Source organism: Hippocampus comes, unplaced genomic scaffold, assembly GCF_001891065.2.
Source record: "Hippocampus comes isolate QL1 unplaced genomic scaffold, H_comes_QL1_v1.1 scaffold6, whole genome shotgun sequence".
NCBI classification, from domain to species: Eukaryota; Metazoa; Chordata; class Actinopteri; order Syngnathiformes; family Syngnathidae; genus Hippocampus; species Hippocampus comes.
Genome location: NW_017805833.1, coordinates 580,093 through 600,293, shown reverse-complemented (window position 1 = coordinate 600,293; position 20,201 = coordinate 580,093). Strand labels below are relative to the sequence as shown.

The window sequence follows — 20,201 nt, the reverse complement described above, 5'->3', positions numbered from 1 at the left end:
GGAAGCCTGAAGATTTTGTGCTAACACTGACTGGTATTTAGAAATGTTCATCATTTCATTCATCAACGACAGTTCTAGCTGAGGAACAACAACCCTAAATAATGATGCTGCCACCATCATCATCATCATTCACAATAGGTATGACATTTTAGGTTATGAATAGTGTTGGGGATTACAACCCAAAAAAATTAATCTGGGTTTTCTTGAGCTATTTCACGTTTTCCCATATGTCCTTTGGAGATTTTTTTATGTTTTTGCAAAATGGAACCAGGTCTTGCCAACCTACCCCATATCCCAGACATGAGGAGATTGTAGTCACGTGTACTAAACAGTCAGTACTTGCCAGAAATTCCTGGAGCTCAATTGTTGCTGTTGGCCTCTTTACATGCCATGAATTTTGGAGGGAAGTCCAGTTCTTGGTAGTCGGTATTCTCCACTTTATAATTACTGTCCTCAAAGTGGTCCATGGTGTATTTAATGCTGTGGAAATTCATTTGTACAAATCAACTGACTTATACTTTTAAAACTGTGGTAATTATTGAGAGTTAATGTGCAACACCTAAATACTACCACAACACAATGCAATTGGTGTTTTTTCCTGTTGTGTATGAAGGGGAAAAGAGGGTACAAATGGGCCATCCATGCTTCTCGTCCCGTGCACCATCCTGGGGGGGTGAGCAACGTAGGGAGCGATCAAAAGTGTCCTTGCTGGGTCTCCGGGTGGGCTTAGTTGTACTTCAGGAATGTGACGGCAGACTGGAGAACAGTGGGGATTTATCCACGGTGTCAGACCCCATCTGACCTGTTGACTCGCAGTCCACTGGACGGAAAGGAAAGCTTTCGCTTCATTCCTGGGAACAGAGGAGGAATACTCTACTTGGACATGCACTTTTGTATCCATGGCCAGGGAAACAGAAACGTGACGCTATTAGTTTAAACATGTCGTGTTCTGATAAAACTCCCTGGCCCCGGACCCCGGCACAAGCTTTTTAATACTCACTGACCCCCCCTCCCCCCGCCCCCCACTAAGAAAGCAGTTCCCTGCACCTGATGATGTGATTATGTAATCGTACAACACAATGAGTTTTTATCAGGACTTTTTTGCATCGCTCCACCAAGGCAATAAAACACATTAGTCTGCAAAACAAAAATGAACAAAATAATTTGTGCAGATTTTTTTTCTTTATTATTTTTTTAAATCAAAACAGAGTCAGGATTCACAGTTACAACCAGCACGTTTTTTTGCAGTGCACAGCTTTTACAGCGGTTTATCAGCGTGACTGGGGTGTCATGTCTTTAAGTGGCCCCTTGATTTATTTGGCTCCACGCTGTCCGCTGCCATCATTTTTAGACACGGCATACACACCGGTGGTCTCTCCTCGTCTCCCACTGCAGTCACTGTGAAGCCAAGCGAAAAAAAAAAAAAAAAAACGCATCCCTGTTCATTTTTTTCATGTTGTCTCTTGAGGTTTTTTTTTGCTGAACTTCATATCACCTGTTCGGTGCAACCCCCCCCCCCAAAAAAAAAAACCACCAGAGATCTTAATACTTTACTCCCTGCGCATTCTCTGACAATGAGAGCGCCACTGCCAACTGCTGTAGTAGTTGTGCAATTGCACTTTATTCTCGTCCGGCCAAAAAAAGCATGTTCCCCAAAGTACACGCCACCCCGCTGGCATTGCCCCACTATTTGAGACTGTTGTAAGACGATCGACAGACAGAAAGATAGATAGGAGGGAGGACGATTGCGACTGTCTCCCCCTGTCTCACATGACAGAGATTAGAAGAGTGAAGAGTGGAAGAGGAAGAGGAGGGAGTAACGGTGTGAAGGAGGAGGAGTGTGGAAATGTTGCACACAATGAAAGAAAGATTCTGGATTCGAGCACACACGAGCGTCCACTCACTATCTCTCACAGGTCCTCTTCCTCGCAGGTAATGATGACTTTTTCCATGTTCTAAATGTAGCACTGCAAATATGCGAACGCTAGGTCAATTGTTTATCAATGTGGCATTTGTACTTTGTACAAGTAGTACAAATGTACTACTTGTACAAAGTACAAACTCATGCATCCTCAAGCACTAATATATTATTGACCTTACCGTGCACGTATGTCTACTCGTGATTCGCAAATAATTACTGAATCTGCATGATGTTGAATGAATGTTTATTTTAGACAATTAAAATGCATTTGCTTAGCACGTTTCAATTTCATTCAACTTCGAAGTGCCACAAGATGGTAGCAAAGTACTTCAAACGGAGAGAACGGTCAAGCATTAACACTGCATCCAGAATGAGCAGAATCATGAACGCATTACATACAAATTGCATTCAGGGCGGTCTTGTAATGTAACAGAGTGCAAATACTTTGTTACCGTACCCAAGTGTGATTCTTACGTAACTTTTATTTACTTTGTTATTTATATTTTTGTAAAAATTCTCTTGTGCTCCGCGATATTTCCTTAATAAAATACATATGAAGTGCTTATACTCTGATACATTTTGTTTGTCGCTCCTTCAAGCTTGTAGCCAGCAGACGCCAGCGTCACGTGATGGTCAGCTTAATTTTACTCATTAGCAGTAGTGAAGATCTGTAACTACACTAAAGTGCTGTAGATAAATAGAATAATATTGTTATAAATTGCTTCCAAAACTTAGGTATATTTAATATCTGAAAATTACTTTGGACAATCAAAACGCCAATGACATGCTAACGTTCAGCATCAATAGTGGCAGTTTTGGAAACAACAGGTAATTGAACACACTGACTGGAGCAACACCTGTGTTGGATAATATAATACAGTAACAGTAATCACAGTCACATATTCTGAATCTTCCACGAATAATGACAATTATTAAAAACATCCGAGTCACTTAAAGTAGTGGTAGAAGTACAATTCTTCTTTGTGTCTGCATGAGACTGTTTTATACTGTCTCCCTGTCGCCAAGGCGGGTGCACCTGAAGGAGCAGCACTTTGAATTGGATTGTGGCATTAAATCATGATACACAAGCAGTTTCATTCTTTACATTCTACATTCATTATGTCTTTTTTTTTGTTTTGTTTTGTTCTTTTTTGTCTTTTTTTTTCTAACAAGACAGATATGAAGAAGGTGTCACAGTGGTGCCAGCTGGGCATCACCATCCTTGTGCTGGTTCTGAAACTGATAACCGGTCAGCTGTGCAGGTCCTTCATCTTGCTGATGGATGGCTTCCACACACTCTTTGTCCTCGGTCACATGGCTCTACCTCATCCTCAAAAGCCAGCAAGTCCCTCCGGGTCAAGCACTCGGCCGTATTCAGAGACGACTGATCCCGTCAGCCCTCTCGGGTGTGCCGTGTTCCACCCTGTCGGCAGGAGACAGCCGGTGGGGGTCTTTATCTCAGCCCTGCTGCTCACCTCTTTGTGTGTCTCCTGCCTGTTGGAAATGGTCAGCTCGTCTGTGGAGATGCATCCTGTGGAGCGGCCCTGGCTGCTCGTGGCGGTGGGGGTCGTCGGTGTGTTGCACAACGTCGCGGTGTTCGGGATGACACGGCAACGTCGGGGGGCCCAGGCCTGTGCTGGAGGGGAGCATGAGTGTTACATTGAAGTCAACCACAAAGGTATCACTTCAAACTTCTTTGGGTCCATTGTTGACTTTTGAAGGCAGCAAAAAATATTTCCCTATACTGTATAATTTCATGACGATTTCAAAAGTGACCACAAATACACAGAATGTGAAACCGTGCATAAATGTGTGTATTCCTTCTGAGACAATAGTAACCATATTGGAGAGGGAGCCTGTGTGTGTGTGTGTGTGTGTGTGTGTGTGTGTGTGTGTGTGTGTGTGTGTGTGTGTGTGTGTGTGTGTGTGTGTGTGTGTGTGTGTGTGTGGGCGTGTGTGCGTGTGCATGTGCATGCGCGCGCACGCGTTTGCGTGTCCTAATTTGTAGTGAAAGCCGCAAACAAATATCTCTGCATTAAAAGAGTATACAAAGCATTTCTCGATTAAAAAAAAAAACTCGAACAATTAGATTAGTCAATTCAAAACATTTTTATAACATATATATATATATATATATATATATATATATATATACGGTATACATATATATATATATAAGTGCAGCAAATCGAATCAAATTAAATTGTTCCACTTTAAAATATGTTGAGATACATACCAAATGGTCTTTTACTGGAGAGATATATCTTTGAAAGAAACGCCACATTTACGGAACTGACAAGTTCACTCATGTCTGTCAAATGAGAACAAGAAACTCCATATAAAATTGAATTGGAAGTGTTCTTGAATCGTATCACACCCCATCTATCGAAAAGCCTTAAATATTTTCTAGAGGGGATGTTGGATTATTTCTTGAATGGTACTCGATGGTTCCAACAAGTTTGTCCATGTGTGAACTTTGAAGTATAGTATAATGTATGTTCAGGTGTGCTCTTATTTTGACGTACAGTGGAGTGTATTTTCAGGTGAGGCTTTTTTGCTTTGAAGTAGTTGTTTGTTTTTTATTCTCTCTCACAGCCATGTCTCAGGAGGGCTCCGAAGGGGCGGGTGAGGCCGTGCGAGGCCCGTGTGAAGCCGGTGGGGTTCAGCATGGGACGACTGCGCGCTCTCTCCGTAACGGGGATCTCATCTTCTGCAACCGGGTGATCTCAACAAGAGGCGTGGATGCTGAGAAGACGGCGGAGGAGCTCAAGACAGTCAAAGAACACCCTCAGGGAAACAGGCAGCCGCTGACTATGTGTGCCGCTTCTATGGTGATGGTGGTGCAGCATCTGTGCACATCAGTTCTGGTCTTGGTCAATGGTTTGGTCATGCTGCTGGTGGGGCCCGACTACCCACATTTCCCGGAGGCCTGCAGCCTCCTGGTGTACCTGGATCCGAGCTTTGCAATTTTGGCTGCAATCATTCTGGTGGCCGGAGCTGTGCCGCAGGTATGACCATGTGAGCCAATGAAAATGAATGCAGGCTCACTCCATTTGATTCATTTTACAGGAGTGTGATTTAAAATTCGAAGTCAGGTCCCAAATTTGATTTACAATATGTTCCCTCCATCAGTGTAAACACGGTACTCTGGTTGATGTTGCGTTCGTGGAATAAGAATTAAGTTCCACCATTTTTTATTCATCCATGGCATTTTGTCTTGTACTGCCACCTGCTGTTGATTGAAACTGACGGCAGCTTAGCTTGCGAACGTTATGACTCACTCACCTGTTTTCAGTTCAAGATTACTGTCAAACTGTGAGCACAAAAAAAGAGAATTACACTTTGTGTCTTTAAAACAGCCACGCAGCTTAGCCTTTCAGTTCACTATCTCAATGCGAACGCTAATGAGCGCATATGATGAGACCCTTTAATCGTTGGATTGAAGCCTAACGCTGCACCAAGGCAAGGCAAATTTATTTTCTTCACATGATTAAAAGTACCAAATTAAAACCGTTTATAAATAAAAGAGTGAAAGACATTTATAGGCAAAGTAAAGAAACAAAAAGTAGTAAAATCACCAAAAGAATGGGCAATACAAGAACAAGATTTTGGAAAAAAAATATTTTAAAAATGGTTTGAAAGACTGTAATCATAGATAAGGTGGTGGGGTGGTTAACCCAGATTTAAAAACATTTACATTTCGAGCTGACTTCACAGCAACACACGATGGACAATATTCATTGTCATCTATTCTTTATCCTCTGCAAAAAATGACTAATGTTATTGCTGTTGGCAGCCCGGTGGGCGAGTGGTTAGAGCGTCGACCTCACAGTGCAGAGGTACTGGGTTCAATCCCGGCTCCGGCCTCCCTGTGTGGAGTTTGCATGTTCTCCCCGGGCGTGCATGTTTTTTTTCCGGGTACTCCGGTTTCCTCCCACGCTCCAAAAACATGCATGGCAGGCTGATTGAACACTCTAAATTGTCCCTAGGTGCGAGTGTGTGCATGGTTGTTTGTCTCTGTGTGCTCTGCGATTGGCTGGCAACCGGTTCAGGGTGTCCCCTGCCTCCTGCCCGAAGACAGCTGGGATAGGCTCCAGCATGCCAAGCGACCCTTATGAGGATAAAGCGGATCAAAAAATGGATGGATGGATGAATGGATGGATGCTATTGCTGTTCCGATGAGCTGAGAGTTGAGCCGTCCCAATGAACAGTTTATTGGGCTGTCTGTATTATACTGCTCCAAGGTGGCCAAAAAAAAAACAAAAAACACAATGGCCATTCAATTAATGTAATGTGACAAAACCAGTTTATTTTTTTAATGTTATTTAATCATGTTTTCATTTTAAATATCATGGTATTGCTGTATTGGCGTGTGTGACATTTATGTATAGCCCTCATCAGATGCACAGGTACGGGCTGCTGTTGATGCAAGCCACGCCTCCTCACGTGAGCCTATCGGATGTGAGAGAGCGGATCAGGAGCGTGCCTGGGGTGGAGGAGGTGCATGAGCTCCACATCTGGGAGTTGTACGACTCGTTCATGGTGGCCTCGGTCCACATCCTCTGTCACAATGCCTTTCCCATACACAGGTACTCCAGCTTCTTCCCACCTTCTAAAAAATGCTTCTCAGGTTCACTGAAGGCTGAAAATTAATTCATATAAATATAATAATCACATGTCATTGACTGGAATAATTTTCTGGGTGCAAAATTGTTCGTATTTGAATGACTGGGCGGTACGGCATCATAATAAACTAGAGTTTACTCATCATTAATGACAAACTGCAGGAGTGACTCACTAGTTTTTTGGGGCGACACACGTTACATGAATTGTACTAAATATGACTTTCACTCACATGTTCAGGTGTGCTGATCTAATGTCAGGGGTCACCAAGGTCTTGCAGAGCGTCGGGGTGAGATGCTGCACAGTGCAACCTGAGTTTGCTCCCCCTTCTGCCCTCCCAAAGGGTCCAACATGCCCACCTCCGGTGCCAACCTGCAGCTTGGCCTGTGATAAACTCTGTGACACCCACGTGTGCTGCCCTCTGCCACAAGAGCCTGTCATGGAAAAATTGTTAAAACAAGAAAGTCCTGTTTCATTTTTGTAACAAGACATGCATGAAAAGCAAACATCTGCCCTTTGTAATGTAAGAACGAAAAACCTCTCACTTGAATTGTGCGTGTGATAAAACTGTCTGATGCCCAAGATAGCATGATCAACACGAAGATAGCAAAGTGAAGAGTTAGGTTTTTGAGTGTAATCTATGTTGCAACGTCAAGGTATAGAAAAGCGACTGTTATGATCCGTCAGAAAGCAAAGAAACGAGGGGGGAAATGCTTGGCTGAATGTACTTTTGCTTATCTCTTGGATGGCACGGTGGTCAGCTGGTTAGCACATCGGCCTCACAGTACAGAGGTCAGGAGATTGCATGTTCTCCCCGGGCCTGCGTGGGTTTTCTCCAGTCTACTTTGGATTCCTCACACGTTCCAAACATATGCATGTTAGGTTATTGATTGCCCAAAAGTGTCCGTAGGTGTGATCCTAAGGGCAAATGTTTTTTTTTTTTTTTTTGTCTATGTGTGCCCTGTGATTGGCTTGCAACCAGTGTACCCCACCTCATGCCCGAACACAGCTGGGATTGGCTCCAGCACGCCTGCGACCCATGTGAGGAAAAGCGGTTCAGATAATGGTTGGATGTTTATCTCTTAGTTGTAAGACAATAAATAAATCTTCTTATCAGATACTTTTTTCAAACTGAAATATTCAAAACGCCCTCTGTCTGTCTGTCTGTCTGTCTATCTATCTATCTATCTATCTATCTATCTATTACTTAAAAACAACGCATTATATGAAACTGGAAACCGGTTACCTGTTATGACGTCTTCTGCCTCCGCCTTTCCTCTACAGCACAACCAATCAGTACGCAAGTATTTTGCATAAACCATAACCTACCTGATGTCGTATATTTTTCAAATGTTTTTTGAAAGAATTGAGCTTTCGAGTGCGTGTAATTTGATATAGGCAAAATGATTCACGAACACAAACTAAAATATGTCATTGCTCCGCAATAGCTGAAAACCGTCACTAAGTGACAGCAGTGCATTTCTACTCTATATATAAGCAACTGATTCAGGAATTTAGTGCCCGGATGAGCCTCGGTGGTCCGGGGTGCAGGCTTCAAACCTGTAGCTGCTTAGCGGCAGAGTGGTTCAATTCCACCTTTCGGGCGAACCACTACGCCAATTCTAACGCGCCTCCGTTTCAACCATTTAATGGCGCTTTTAATCGTTCCAGTGATCGCTGCTCATGTTGACTACATCCCGTTTTCAGGGCTTTGCTCTCACCCTTCAAAATAAAAGTGCCATAAGAAGGACAACTTAAATTTACATAACGAATTTTAAGGGACGACGGACGCTCTATGGATCTAATTCATGAATATTATTTCCAATATCGTTACTATCAGCAGTGATTAAAGGAACGATTAAAAGCGTCATTTGAACTAAATGGTTGAAACTACTGTGCAACAGCAAGAAAGTGCTTTCGATTCCAGCACACTTTGAAGCTACAAACAAACCGTAGTGTGATTTATTTTTGGACAAAATGTAGTTCCGGTAAGCTTAGAAATACCGTACAATAATGTATAATATGTATATAATAATATAAATAATAATAATTTTTCACTATTGAAGGGTTAGATGAATGTGCATATGAACCTCTAATAAGGTTAAGAACCACTGTTCTTAGGTGACTTAAAAACAAACACTGAAAAACAAAACTATTCCAGTTCCACGTCCGGTTTTGCCCGGAACAACAATTTTGATCGAGCCCTCGTCACGGAGCATCCTCTTTAGTCTAAACCAATCAACAACGACAATAGTTTGTCCATGCCACCAATGACAAAACTTTCAAATATTAGCCAATCACCAACGACATGAATATTCGCTGCCGCCAATAATAATCATCGTTGTTTTGACGCGACGTCAAGCAATGCGGAAGTTAGCGAAGCTCCACGATGTCCTTGTAGCTTGACGTTTTTCTATCAGGATGTAAAATGCCCTTTTAATTTTACTTGGTAAGACTCATGCTTCATAGTTTACCTGATGATGTAAAATAATGTTTCATTATTTCATCGATCATCTTTTCGCCCGGTGGTAGGTTCATCGTGCCTGATACTCCATCAGTAACGTACGTACAATTCTTTATACTGCGTGCAATCGTGCAGCTTTGCAAGCGTTTTTCCATTAAATATTAAATTGTATCAATATTAATGAAATATGTTCTCACAACACTGCGCTCAAATAAAGAAAACAAAGAAAAAAAACTGCAAGGAAATAATGCTTTGACTAAAATGCATTGCACATAAAAGTGAAAAAGATTAAAGATTACATGCAACTGTATGGGACTTAAGGGTAAATAGGACCGAACTATACTTGGGGAGAGATTTTTTTGCATACCACTAAAGGGAACTTCCTTACCACACTTCAAGAATCAAGGATTTATAATGAATTCTCTATTCTCACTTGCCTTTAAGATTAAGTATGCCGCTCTATAAATACTCTTCTAAAATCTGGGATGCCCTCAAGCTTAAAAGTGGCATCTACGCCCGGCTTCCCAAGCATTACCTGAAGTCTCTGGAGCTAAAGGAGCCCACGCCGGTCCACTGGAGGCCCCTGGGGGTCCAGTATCGTCTCAGTCCCAAAACAGGTCAAAAAGAACGAGTGCAGGACGTCCCGATCCCCATCTACTACCCACCAGAGTCGCAGAACGGCCTTTGGGGCGGCGAGGGCTTCGTTTCGGGCTTCAGATATGCCCACAATGATAAAGTGAGTGTGTACCAGGATGTTTCGATTTTTTTTTTTCTGTTTTATTCTTGAAATTTACCAAGATAATTCCATCATCTGCATAGATGTCCAATCGCCTGCCGAAAACGTGGAAGCCACAGCTTTTGAAGAGAGAACTTTACAGCGAGATCCTGGACCACAAGTTCACCATCACGGTCACGCCGCGCACCCTGGACCTGATCGACGCTGCCTTTGGATTTGATTTTTACATCCTAAAAGTAAGCGAGAAGACTTAATTGAATGTTACACTAATCATGTATTTTTTACACTCTCTAGATACTGCAGACAAAGGTTCGAAACCTGCGTAGGTGTGGCTTAGGCCGTGCAGGAAGTCCCACTGTTAGATACTGTACGGTCGGACAGAAAAACATACTCTCACATGCATGCCAAGTTGGTGGCATTAGGGTAAAATTTAAGGACTGTGACAAGGCTGTGTTGACAGTGATGGTCAATTCAGCTTTAGGTCGTGCTCATTCGACCTATACGTCATCACAAGGCGACAAATGCTACGACTGTTAAAAAAAAAAAAAACAGACAGATGTGAAACGCAATGGAGGACAAAAGAGCGGAAAATGGTCAGCGGCGAAAAGATGATACTTTAGAACGGGGGATGGAGCGAGATCCAAACATTGCATATCACGATATGAACCTAACAATAAGATAATTACCACCGTCATGTTGGGTGGTTGCTGATATTAAAAAGTTCACAATACTGTAAAAAAATTCATATTGTAAAAAAAAAAAGTATAGAAAAAAATATAAGCACATGATTGTGTTTTTGTACAGAATGACAGCAATGACAAAGAAGTACACTTCGTCATTTTGTTGTCATGTTTTTCTATTAGCTCTTTTTTTTTTTCTTAACAGATGTTACATCCCTATTTCAAACTGATAAATACATGTGCCGACCAGTCAGTTAAAATTGTAATCAGTCAGTACTGAAACACACGTGGGTCCATATTTATTTATGTAAGCACTGCAACACATCTTGTTTTGTTTATTAACGCCCCCTAGTGGACAGAATTATTTCAATCGGAGTCTGTTGACTTGTGTTAGACACCAAAGGAAGATCTGAACTCCAAACTGGGCATGGACCTGAAGAGGGCCATGTTACTCCGCCTGGCTCGCAAAGACACTCAGCTGTATCCAGACGACGCAGTGACAAGAGACAAGGTGTACAACAAATACAAGGTAACAGCTTCGCTCGGACGTTCAGCGTTGCAAGTCCAGCGAAATAATTCATTCTTGTGTTTGGTCACCGCGCTGAGCAGCAGTTTGAGATCCCCGAGGACGAGGCCGAGTGGGTGGGTCTGACTCTGGAAGAAGCTGTGGAGAAACAGAGACAGCTGGAGCACAAGGTCACATGATCAATTAAACAAAATGCTTCAGTCATACCCAAAACGCTCATCAGAAATATGCATGTGCTGTTTCTTTCTAGAAAGTTCATGTGTGCGTGTGTGTGTGTTCGTTCCTGCCAGGAGCCCGAGCCGCAGTTCAAGGTGTGTGCGGAAAAGCTGATAGAGGAGCTGCACATCCAAAAACTGTCCGAGCCTCATCTGACTGAAAACAAATGAACAAGAACAAGTGAAATCTTTGTGTGTCAATGTGTGAGAGACACACAGAAAACAGGAAGCAACCCTGATTTATCTCATTTCCTCTTCTTTGCTTGGCTGGAAGAACACTCAACACTGGCGTAAATACAGCAGCTGTCCATTCTCTCAGCTTGGATAAAATCTTTTTTAAAAAAATGTCACTTTTATATTTGGTTTTGTGTCTCTTTTACCAGGAAGTGAAAAAATGGCTTTCTATATACACGGTTGTTTTTTTCGGCAAGTAAAAGCCTGACTATACATGGTTGTTTTTTTTGGGCTAAAAAAGCATTCTATAGATAATTTTGTTTTTGTTTTTTTTTTTGGGGTGGGGGCAAAAATAGCTTTCGCTACATGATCGTTTTTTTTGGGCTAAAAACGTCTGACTATTCATGGTCGTTTTTTTGGGGGGTGAAAAAACGCCTTACAATACACGGTAGTTTTTTTTCTCTGACAAAAATAATTCGCGATACATGGTAGTTTTTTTCGGTTAAAAACGCCTTCCTATACATGATAGTTTTTGTTTTTTCAGCAAAAAATGCCTTTCGATACATGGTCGTCTTTTTTGGGCTAAAAATGCCTGACTATACATGGGTCATTTTTTGGGGGCTAAACACGCCTGACTAAACATGGTCAGGTTTTTTTCGGAAAAAAATGCCTTACGAAAATTGTTCGTTTTTTTTTTTTTTTTTTTTGCCAAAAAATGCCTTCCTATAAATGGTCGTTTTTTTTTAGTTCTAAAAACGCCTTACCATACATGGTCGTCTTTTTTGGCCTAAAAACACTTTACCATGACATTGTCGTTTTTTGGGGGTGAAAAATGCCTTACGATACATGGTCTTTTTTTTTCAGGCGTGGCTAAAAACGCCTTACTATACATGGTCGTTTTTTTTTGGCAAAAAACGCCTTACTATACATGGTCGTTTTTTGGGGGCCAAAAACGTCTTACTATACATGGTTGTTTTTTTTCGGCTAAAAACGCCTTACGATACATAGTCATTTTTTTTGGCAAAAAAACGCCTTACTATACATGGCCGTTTTTTTTTCGGCTAAAAACGCCTGACTAGACATGGTCGTTTTTTTTTGTCTAAAAATACCTGACTAAACATGGTCGTTTTATTCGGCAAAAAACGCCTTACTATACATGGTCGTTTTTTTTTTCGGCTAAAAACGCCTGACTAGACATGGTCGTTTTTTTTTGTCTAAAAATACCTGACTAAACATGGTCGTTTTATTCGGCAAAAAACGCCTTACTATACATGGTCGTTTTTTTTTGGCAAAAAACGCCTTACTTTACATGGTCGTTTTTTTTCAGCTAAGAACGCCTTACTATACATGGTCGGTTTTTTCGGGTGTCGTTTTTTTCGGCTAAAAACGCTTTGCTGTACATGGTCGTTTTTTTTCGGCTAAAAAACGCCTTACTATACATGGTCGTTTTTTTTTGGCAAAAAACGCCTTACTTTACATGGTCGTTTTTTTTCAGCTAAGAACGCCTTACTATACATGGTCGGTTTTTTCGGGTGTCGTTTTTTTCGGCTAAAAACGCTTTGCTGTACATGGTCGTTTTTTTTCGGCTAAAAAACGCCTTACTATACATGGTCGTTTTTTTTTGGCAAAAAACGCCTTACTTTACATGGTCGTTTTTTTTCAGCTAAGAACGCCTTACTATACATGGTCGGTTTTTTCGGGTGTCGTTTTTTTCGGCTAAAAACGCTTTGCTGTACATGGTCGTTTTTTTTCGGCTAAAAAACGCCTTACTATACATGGTCGTTTTTTTTTGGCAAAAAACGCCTTACTTTACATGGTCGTTTTTTTTCAGCTAAGAACGCCTTACTATACATGGTCGGTTTTTTCGGGTGTCGTTTTTTTCGGCTAAAAACGCTTTGCTGTACATGGTCGTTTTTTTTCGGCTAAAAAACGCCTTACTATACATGGTCGTTTTTTTTTGGCAAAAAACGCCTTACTTTACATGGTCGTTTTTTTTCAGCTAAGAACGCCTTACTATACATGGTCGGTTTTTTCGGGTGTCGTTTTTTTCGGCTAAAAACGCTTTGCTGTACATGGTCGTTTTTTTTCGGCTAAAAAACGCCTTACTATACATGGTCGTTTTTTTTTGGCAAAAAACGCCTTACTTTACATGGTCGTTTTTTTTCAGCTAAGAACGCCTTACTATACATGGTCGGTTTTTTCGGGTGTCGTTTTTTTCGGCTAAAAACGCTTTGCTGTACATGGTCGTTTTTTTTCGGCTAAAAAACGCCTTACTATACATGGTCGTTTTTTTTTGGCAAAAAACGCCTTACTTTACATGGTCGTTTTTTTTCAGCTAAGAACGCCTTACTATACATGGTCGGTTTTTTCGGGTGTCGTTTTTTTCGGCTAAAAACGCTTTGCTGTACATGGTCGTTTTTTTTCGGCTAAAAAACGCCTTACTATACATGGTCGTTTTTTTTTGGCAAAAAACGCCTTACTTTACATGGTCGTTTTTTTTCAGCTAAGAACGCCTTACTATACATGGTCGGTTTTTTCGGGTGTCGTTTTTTTCGGCTAAAAACGCTTTGCTGTACATGGTAGTTTTTTTTCGGCTAAAAAACGCCTTACTATACATGGTCGTTTTTTTTTTCGGCTAAAAACGCCTTACTATTCATGGTCGTTTTTCAGCAAAAAACGCCTGACTATACATGGCCTTTTTTGGGGGGCTAAAAACGCCTTATTATACATAGTCAGGGTTTTTTTTTGGAGCTAAAAATGCCTTACTATACATGGTCGTTATTTTGGGCTAAAAACATCTTACTATACACGGTCGTTTTTTTTCGGCTAAAAACGCCTGACTGTACATGGTTGTTTTTTTTGGGCAAAAAAACGCCTTACTATACATGGTAGTTTTTTTCGGCTGAAAACGCCTTACTATAAATGGTCGTTTTTTTTCGGCTAAAAACGCCTAACGATACATGGTCGTTTTTTTTGGCTAAAAACGCCTTACTATAAATGGTCGTCTTTTTTCGGCTAAAAACACCTTACGATACATGTTTTTTTTTTTCGGCTAAAAACGCCTTCGAACCCAAGAAGGCCCTGACATCAATGCGTGTTAAAAATAAGCTTGACATGGAAACCCCCCCAGATGAAGGCTGAGACCTGGATTCGAAACCTGCACCTCTCCCCTGTTCAGTGGACGCACGGACCAGTCAACCTGGACCTACAGCCGGCGTATATACCTCGACACGACCAGTGATTGCAAATTGCTCTGTACTATTGGCGTATTTGACATGCACTCTGGAGGGTTTACAGGAAAAGGTAACAAAGTGTCTGTGTCGTATTTTCAGATGTCACTGAGCGGGGTTTGAACCGGGGTTGCTTGGACCGAACACCGGCATATGTACCTCTACACCACCAGTGACTGTGACTTGATCTGCACTCTTGGCCTATTTGACATGCACGATGGAGGGTTTGCAGGAAAAAAGTTACTTCGTGTTTGGTGTTGTATTTTCACACATCTCTGAAAGCGGTTTGAACCCGGGTTGCCTGGACCGAAAGCTGGCGCGTGTACCTCTACACTACGATACATGGTCATTTCTCTGGGCTAAAAACGCCTTACTATACATGGTCGTTTGTTTCGGCTAAATACTACTTACTTTCCATGGTCGTTTTTTTTCGGCGAAAAACGCCTTACTATACATGGTCGTTTTTTTCGGCAAAAAACGCGTGACTATACATGGTCGTTTTTTTTCGGCTAAAAACGCCTTACTATATATGGTCGTTTTTTTCGGCTAAAAAAGCCTTACTATACATGGTCGTTTTCTTTTTGGGTAAAAACGCCTTACTATACATGGTGTTTTTTTTCGGTAAAAAAATGCCTTAGTATACGTGGTCGTTATTTTCGGCTAAAAACGCCTTAATATATATACATGGTCGTTTTTTTCGGCAAAAAACGCCTTACTATACATTGTCATTTTTTTTCGACTAAAAACGCCTGACTATATACATGGTCGTTTTTTTTGGCTACAAACGCCTTACGATACATGGTCGTTTTTTTCGGCAAAAAAACGCCTTACTATACATGGTCGTTTTTTTTTCAGTCTAAAATGCCTTACTTTACATGGTCGTTTTTTTCGGCAAAACATGCCTTACTATACATGGTCGTTATTTTCGGCTAAAAACGCCTTAATATACATGGTCGGATTTTTTTCGGCGAAAACGCCTTACTATCCATGGTCGTTTTTTTCAGCGAAAAACGCCTTACAACACATGGTCGTTTTTTCGGCTAAAAACGCCTTAATATACATGGTCGGATTTTTTTCGGCGAAAACGCCTTACTATCCATGGTCGTTTTTTTCAGCGAAAAACGCCTTACAACACATGGTCGTTTTTTCGGCTAAAAACACCTTACTATACATGGTCGTTTATTCAGCAAAAAAAACGCCTTACTATCCATGGTCGTTTTTTTTCAGCAAAAAACGCCTTACTATACATGGCCTTTTTTGGGGCGTTAAAAACGCCTTAATATACATGGTCGGATTTTTTTCGGCGAAAACGCCTTACTATCCATACGTTGTTGGTTTTTGGGGCTAAAAACGCCTTACTATACATGGTCGTTTTTTTTGGCCAAAAATCGCCTTACTGTACATGGTTGTTTTTTTCGGCTAAAAACGCCTTTCTAGACGTGGTTGTCTTTTTTTGGGCCAAAAATGCCTGACTATACATGGTTGGTTTTTTTCGTGCTAAAAACGCCTTACTATAGATGGTCTTTTTGCGGGGGCTAAAAACAACTTATTATACATATTCGGGTTTTTTTGGGCTAAAAACACCTTACTATACACGGTCGTTTTTTTCAGCTGAAAACACCTTACTATACATGGTCATCACTTTTCAGAGGGTGTGCACACTTCTCCAACCTACTGAGTTGTACAGGTCACGTGAATTACAGCGGAACGAGTTTTTTGATTTACATTCGATTGCTCTTCAAAAATCTGCAAAACCCGGAAGTGTCATGTTCTATTTTGCTTTGTCCTCTAGATGGCGCTCACACACATATCATCACAGAAAGCTCGGCATGGGAAGGTTCATTTTTACAAATTAATGGCGTTCACATCAATATCTATCTGCTTTCTCTTTCGGCTTCAAGTGTGTGTTATTTAGGGAGCTTCAAATGTGACGGGGGTTTCTCTGTTCTCAGTGCGGGGACTCCCGTGGGTGTTGGAAAACGAAGTAGCAGAAAAATGTGGCCACTATAAATAAACCACAGTGCACCTGCTTTCATTGTTGAAACCAGGGAGGGGACATTTCAGTGCTGGAGTGGGCCACAAATGTTACTACTTCATCATATGTCGGAGAAAATTCTTTTAAAAAAAAGGCCACCTTGCTGCGTGATCACACATTAACATGAAAATGTACATCATGTACAATCATATTTGTGGACAAAATGCAATGGACTGTAGGGAAGAAGGGTTGTTCAAAAGTACCGTAATCAAATGAACTCGAGATAGTGAGGAATAACACAGGTGAAATGGCAAATTATCCCTGCGGAATTCACATTTGTGGACAGTGAGACTATTAAAAATATAATTTTTAATATACAATTAAAAATTTCGTCCCACCTGCATTAAGCAACATTTGAAAAAAAGGCTGAATGAGTCATCCCAAAACAGCTACACGGAAGCAAAAACGAGAACTTGGCCAACGTATTCTTTCTGTAACACGTTCACGTCTAATTCTAGAGAATTCTACAGTTGTGTAGTTTCCAATGATGACACGTGGGCTCAAGAGTTCATTTTTGTTTTATTGTTCCCGTCATCACAGTGTTTACATAGGAATGTTCGACAAGTTTGATTATGTGCACTGGCTAAGTTCCTTTTAAGAGTGGAATTCAACATCCCCTGCACAGACGACAACACACAGTTCAGGATCTGTCGGTGTAAACTCCACATGAGGCAAGTGACAATTTATGGAACAGACACCAATAAAAACAAACACTATACACACACAAATATTTGGCAATGCTGAAGGCTCCGTTTCACTGAAGGCATGACCAGCAAGGCCTTCAGGATGAATTAGCGGGAGCTTTTTTTCTTTTTTTAAATCCTGTTCGGGCATCCGGGAGGGTTTTATAAATTTATGAAAATGTCCATCTTTAATTGGTTCTCATGGGACCAATTAGCATGTGCCTAATCCCCCCCCGCCCCAAAAAAAAGAGAGAGAAAGAGAGAAAAAGAGAGCGAGCAAGAGAGAGAGAGAGAGAGAGAGAGAGAGAGAGAGAGAGAGAGAGAGAGGGCATTGCGGCCTCACACAGAAGCAAATCTACACATTTTTATTCAACCTAGTAAATACGGCTACATAATCTTTGCCTGGTGAGCCACTTGTACTGTAAGAAGAAGAAAGTTAATACCATTTTCTTGTGGCAGTATTTGCCTGAACTTATTTCTTTGAATAAATATTTATTGTTGCACTTCAAGTGTTGTTGTTCGGAAATATCCGATTTCGCACATTCCCTTTTTATATTTTTGTCTAGTACAGGGGTCGGCAACCCAAAATGTTGAAGGAGCCGTATTGGACAAGAAAAACAAACCAAAAAACAAAAATGTCTGGAGCCGCAAAAAACCCAAAGCCTTCTATCAGCCTTGTAATGAAGGCAACGCATGCTGTATGCATCGATATTAGCAAATGCTGTATTTTTCCCTGCACTGCATCCTGTCGAGCAGGGGTGCCCAACCTTTTTTGACAGATCTACTTTTCGATCAACCAACCTCCCGCGATCGACCCGTTACCGCACGCACGCATACGCACATAGTTACACACGCATGCCTACCTACCTTCGTCGAGACTAGACGTGGATTCAACGCACTTTTGCAGCGTGTTAACTACGTAGCACGTGTACCGTTTAAAAATGTTTCTAGCGGCCCTCCAGATTCCCATTCTTTGCCAGTACCCTCGGTGAATTGTACATGAAAGGCCGTTTTTTTTTTTTTTTTGCAATAGCCACCTGCCTGGCATTTCGCCCTGCTAACAGAAACGTGTGTCGCAGCCCATGACGCAAATCTTTGTTGACAGAAATGTTGAAATTTAAATTTTGTTCTACACATTGTTACAGCACGTTAAGAATGTTTGTGTCATGTTTTTCCTCCTACATAAACCATATTAAAACAAAAAATATATATATCACCTTCCCACATCTTTTTCCATTTTCAAACATTTTTGAAAAAGCTTCGGGGAGCCACTAGGGCGGCGCTACAGAGCCACGGGTTGCTCTGGAGCCGTGGGTTGCCGACCCCCGGTCTTGTAGATGTTTGTGGTTTTGATTTTTAAAAAATGAATCGAAAGTCACTCACCTGTTACTCGATACTTGAGTAGGGTTTTTTTTCACTGAATGTTAAGTACTGTAATTATTTGTAGGAGTACTTTTTACTTGAGTCATTTTATTGTAAAGTAAGAGTACAGTATTTGAGTACAATTTGTGGCTAATCTACACAACCTCTGATGAGAAAGCCATTTAAACTAGGAACTAAATAAAGGCATGAGATGATGCAAAATGTTTGGGGGAGAATAATATCTTTTCATAGATGGGATTTGACTAAATCTGGGAATGCGATTTTCTTTTTTTTTTTTATTAATTTGTTATTACATGCCCCAGTATAAACAAGTCTTTTTTTTAAGACTACTAGTTAATTTACAATTACTTAACTACAGAAAGTTAATGTTATACATAGTTACCTGAAGCGAACTGGAAAGCGTGGCGTTATTTAACCGGTAACTCTGCTCTAGACTAATTCCCGGAGTTCCATGCCTTCATAAGTCGTCTTCGATCTTCACCTGCACCACATTGGACGGGCTGGCCGGCGACTCAGTCTGCATATCCCAGTTCCCGTTGACCAGCATGTTGAACTGCAAGTCGGCGTAATGGGAAAAGTCCTGCGGGTAGAGGCCGAAGTTCTGGTTGGGGTTGCCATCCATGTTGGCGCCGTTTCCGCTGCACCCTCGGCTGCCGGTAAAGATGATAAATTATTGGTAGGCGATGATTTAAACACAAGCAAAAAAAAAAGGAAACGATGTATTACAATTAACAATATCAGAGTGATTATCCAGTAGCTTTGGATGGCACGTGGTAGGCGATGATTTAAACACAAGCAAAAAAAAAAAAAAGAAACAAAGGAAACGATGTATTACAATAAACAATATCAGAGTGATTATCCAGTAGCTTTGGCTGGCACTAAATCAAATGAACCATGATTTAACGTGAAAGACAGTTTATCTATTTCAGTTCGAGTTGTTAACTTATGGAAAGCTGACTAGCAGTCAAATAAAAAAATAAAAGCATGAATCATAAAACAACATTTAACAGTGATCCCCATAATATTGTGTCAAGACAGTTTATCTATTTCAGTTCGAGTTGTTAACTGACGAAAAGTTGACTAGCAGTCAAAAAATAAATAAAAGCATGAATCATAAAACAACACAACAGTAATCCCCATAATATTGTATGATCCAACTGTGGGGCACATCTTTAAGCAATACGCTTTATCATCATCATCTTAATCTTCGTTTGACATCCTTAAAGACATTTTAAGGGCATTGGCTCTGGTATGTACGTGTTGAAGCAGGTTAATTTGAGTACCGGTACTCTGGGAATGGACCTGTTGTGAGCTGGCGAGCACTCAATGGACAATTTGTTTTGTCGACATCTAGTGTTCAAATTAGGTATTGTCCCCTTGGCCTGAATCCAATTTTCCATGTGACTTTTTTAGTCTTAAGCCAATTATTATTTGACAATTTATTCTTGAACTAATTATTATCTAACGCGGCGTTCTACCTGACGAAATGACCCAGAGTCACATGACACTATATATATATATATATATATAG

The 20,201-nt window shown here is 41.0% G+C and overlaps 2 protein-coding genes and 1 long non-coding RNA gene across 4 annotated transcripts; 2 read left to right on the top strand and 1 right to left on the bottom strand.

The window, feature by feature from the left end:
- The first annotated feature begins 1,686 nt into the window (after positions 1–1,686).
- LOC109526439 (zinc transporter 1) lies at positions 1,687–7,120 on the top strand. Of its 2 annotated transcripts, XM_019887739.1 has the most exons (6): positions 1,687–1,932; positions 3,099–3,327; positions 3,433–3,599; positions 4,517–4,929; positions 6,323–6,510; positions 6,785–7,120. In XM_019887739.1, the coding sequence occupies exons 2-6, from the start codon at positions 3,101–3,103 to the stop codon at positions 7,026–7,028; spliced, it is 1,239 nt and encodes a 412-aa protein (XP_019743298.1). In that variant the 5' UTR covers positions 1,687–1,932; positions 3,099–3,100; the 3' UTR covers positions 7,029–7,120. The 2 variants fall into 2 exon arrangements, with proteins under 2 accessions (XP_019743298.1, XP_019743297.1); XM_019887738.1 differs by having other exon boundaries at positions 3,099–3,599.
- On the bottom strand, positions 6,214–6,875 carry LOC109526440 (uncharacterized). The gene is made up of 2 exons (XR_002170340.1): positions 6,777–6,875; positions 6,214–6,563 (listed from the first exon to the last, which is right to left on the bottom strand). It is a non-coding gene; the product is annotated as an uncharacterized LOC109526440 (long non-coding RNA).
- A 1,755-nt stretch (positions 7,121–8,875) lies between the features above and the next one.
- mrpl28 (mitochondrial ribosomal protein L28) lies at positions 8,876–11,521 on the top strand. The gene is made up of 7 exons (XM_019887741.1): positions 8,876–8,993; positions 9,077–9,106; positions 9,453–9,744; positions 9,828–9,980; positions 10,819–10,953; positions 11,034–11,120; positions 11,241–11,521. Exons 3-7 carry the CDS (start codon positions 9,460–9,462, stop codon positions 11,334–11,336), a joined length of 756 nt encoding a protein of 251 aa, XP_019743300.1. The 5' UTR covers positions 8,876–8,993; positions 9,077–9,106; positions 9,453–9,459; the 3' UTR covers positions 11,337–11,521.
- Positions 11,522–20,201: the final 8,680 nt, after the last annotated feature.

Bases quoted from the DNA above. Each gene is read 5' to 3' on its own strand.
- LOC109526439 (XM_019887738.1), top strand. From the start codon at position 3,101: ATGAAGAAGGTGTCACAGTGGTGCCAGCTGGGCATCACCATCCTTGTG. The intron at 4,930-6,322 runs GTATGACCATGT...AGCCCTCATCAG, and splicing joins TGGCCGGAGCTGTGCCGCAG to ATGCACAGGTACGGGCTGCT. The intron at 6,511-6,784 runs GTACTCCAGCTT...TCACATGTTCAG, and splicing joins AATGCCTTTCCCATACACAG to GTGTGCTGATCTAATGTCAG.
- mrpl28 (XM_019887741.1), top strand. From the start codon at position 9,460: ATGCCGCTCTATAAATACTCTTCTAAAATCTGGGATGCCCTCAAGCTT. The intron at 9,981-10,818 runs GTAAGCGAGAAG...GACTTGTGTTAG, and splicing joins TTGATTTTTACATCCTAAAA to ACACCAAAGGAAGATCTGAA. The intron at 10,954-11,033 runs GTAACAGCTTCG...CGCGCTGAGCAG, and splicing joins AGGTGTACAACAAATACAAG to CAGTTTGAGATCCCCGAGGA.